We start from the raw sequence: 1,269 nt of genomic DNA, 5'->3' as shown, positions 1-1,269 counted from the left end.
CTACCTTTTTTTTTTATTTTATGTTTTATAATTAATAAAATAAAATAAATAATATTATATTTATTTAAATAATAATATTATATTTAACTAAATAATAATTTACATTGATTCTAAGTTAAAATTATTTTAAAATAATATTATTATATTAATAGAGAATTAATAAATATAATATTATTATTTATTTTAAAAATAATAGTACTATATTTATTTAATAATAATAATAAATACTTTATTCTAAGAAAATATTAATTTTGTACTAAATAATATTATATTATTATTTTATATAATAATAAATTTAATATAATTATATTAAATAAAATAAAATAACATTTCATTTTATATTAAAATTACAATTAATAATTTATTGTTCATAATTAAGAATATTAATAATTATAATAAATTTACAAATATAATAAAATAAATATTATTCATTAAATATATTTTTTATTAGTTTTGTAATTAAAAATTATAATTCTTTAAATAAGGATAAAATTGTAATTTGAAACTATTTACTTCCAATCCAAGACAAAGTAAACACATAAATTGAATTCTGATCTCCATTCCATGCTTCCATTCCAGTGTAAGTAAACAACCTACTCCCACTCCCACTCCACACTCCCAATCCTAGGATTCCCACTCCCCAGGATTCCCAATCCAATCCAAAAAGTAAACGCTACCTAAAAACCGTCGTTGATTACAATTACAAATTTACCCCCATAACTGACAGTCATTGATTGCTTCTTTCCCAAGAAACCTTTGGATATATATTTTATAACAATCGGCTATCACTTTCTTCTTCCATGTACAATATCTCAGTAGGCTGCACTGATGTTACGGTTGGGTGCTATTTTGCACAGGATTAAGAAAACCCAATTTAGTCATGCAAACTTATTGGGAGCTTCCCGGCTGTCAACAACAACAACACGAGACCAAACAACAAGTGCTTTTTGGGGTTCAACGGAAAAGATCTCCCCAGTCGGACTGTCGGAAGCCCGGCAGTCTGGGTGTTTGAGGAGCTCGATGAAATGGCTAAAATGGGAGAAGACGTAGGCAAAGATGACATTGAGTTCAATATGGATCTGTTGCTAAACAAAGCATGTTACTTGGATGCTCTCGAGGTATTTATTAAATCATCAGATTTCATTTTTTTTTTTTTCCATTTGGGTTATCAATTGCATCAGTCTTTACTTCTCTGTGTTTTAATGATTTTGCATTATGGAATTGGAATCAAATGTTATTTTATATATTTTCACCTTTTATAAACATAAC

General features: G+C 25.8%; 1 protein-coding gene across 1 annotated transcript in view; it reads right to left on the bottom strand.

Moving 5' to 3' along the window:
• Nucleotides 1–878: 878 nt before the first annotated feature.
• The window catches only part of LOC18054373 (disease resistance protein RPM1), a 2,556-nt gene continuing 2,165 nt past the window's right edge, over nucleotides 879–1,269 (bottom strand). The window contains 1 exon segment of the mRNA XM_024177898.1: nucleotides 879–1,000. Within this exon segment, the coding sequence (XP_024033666.1) occupies nucleotides 879–1,000 (122 nt within the window).

This window comes from Citrus clementina, unplaced genomic scaffold, assembly GCF_000493195.1.
Source record: "Citrus clementina cultivar Clemenules unplaced genomic scaffold, Citrus_clementina_v1.0 scaffold_1, whole genome shotgun sequence".
NCBI classification, from domain to species: domain Eukaryota; kingdom Viridiplantae; phylum Streptophyta; class Magnoliopsida; order Sapindales; family Rutaceae; genus Citrus; species Citrus x clementina.
The sequence above is the reverse complement of the archived record's forward strand: the minus strand, read 5'-3'. Positions and strand labels throughout refer to the sequence as shown.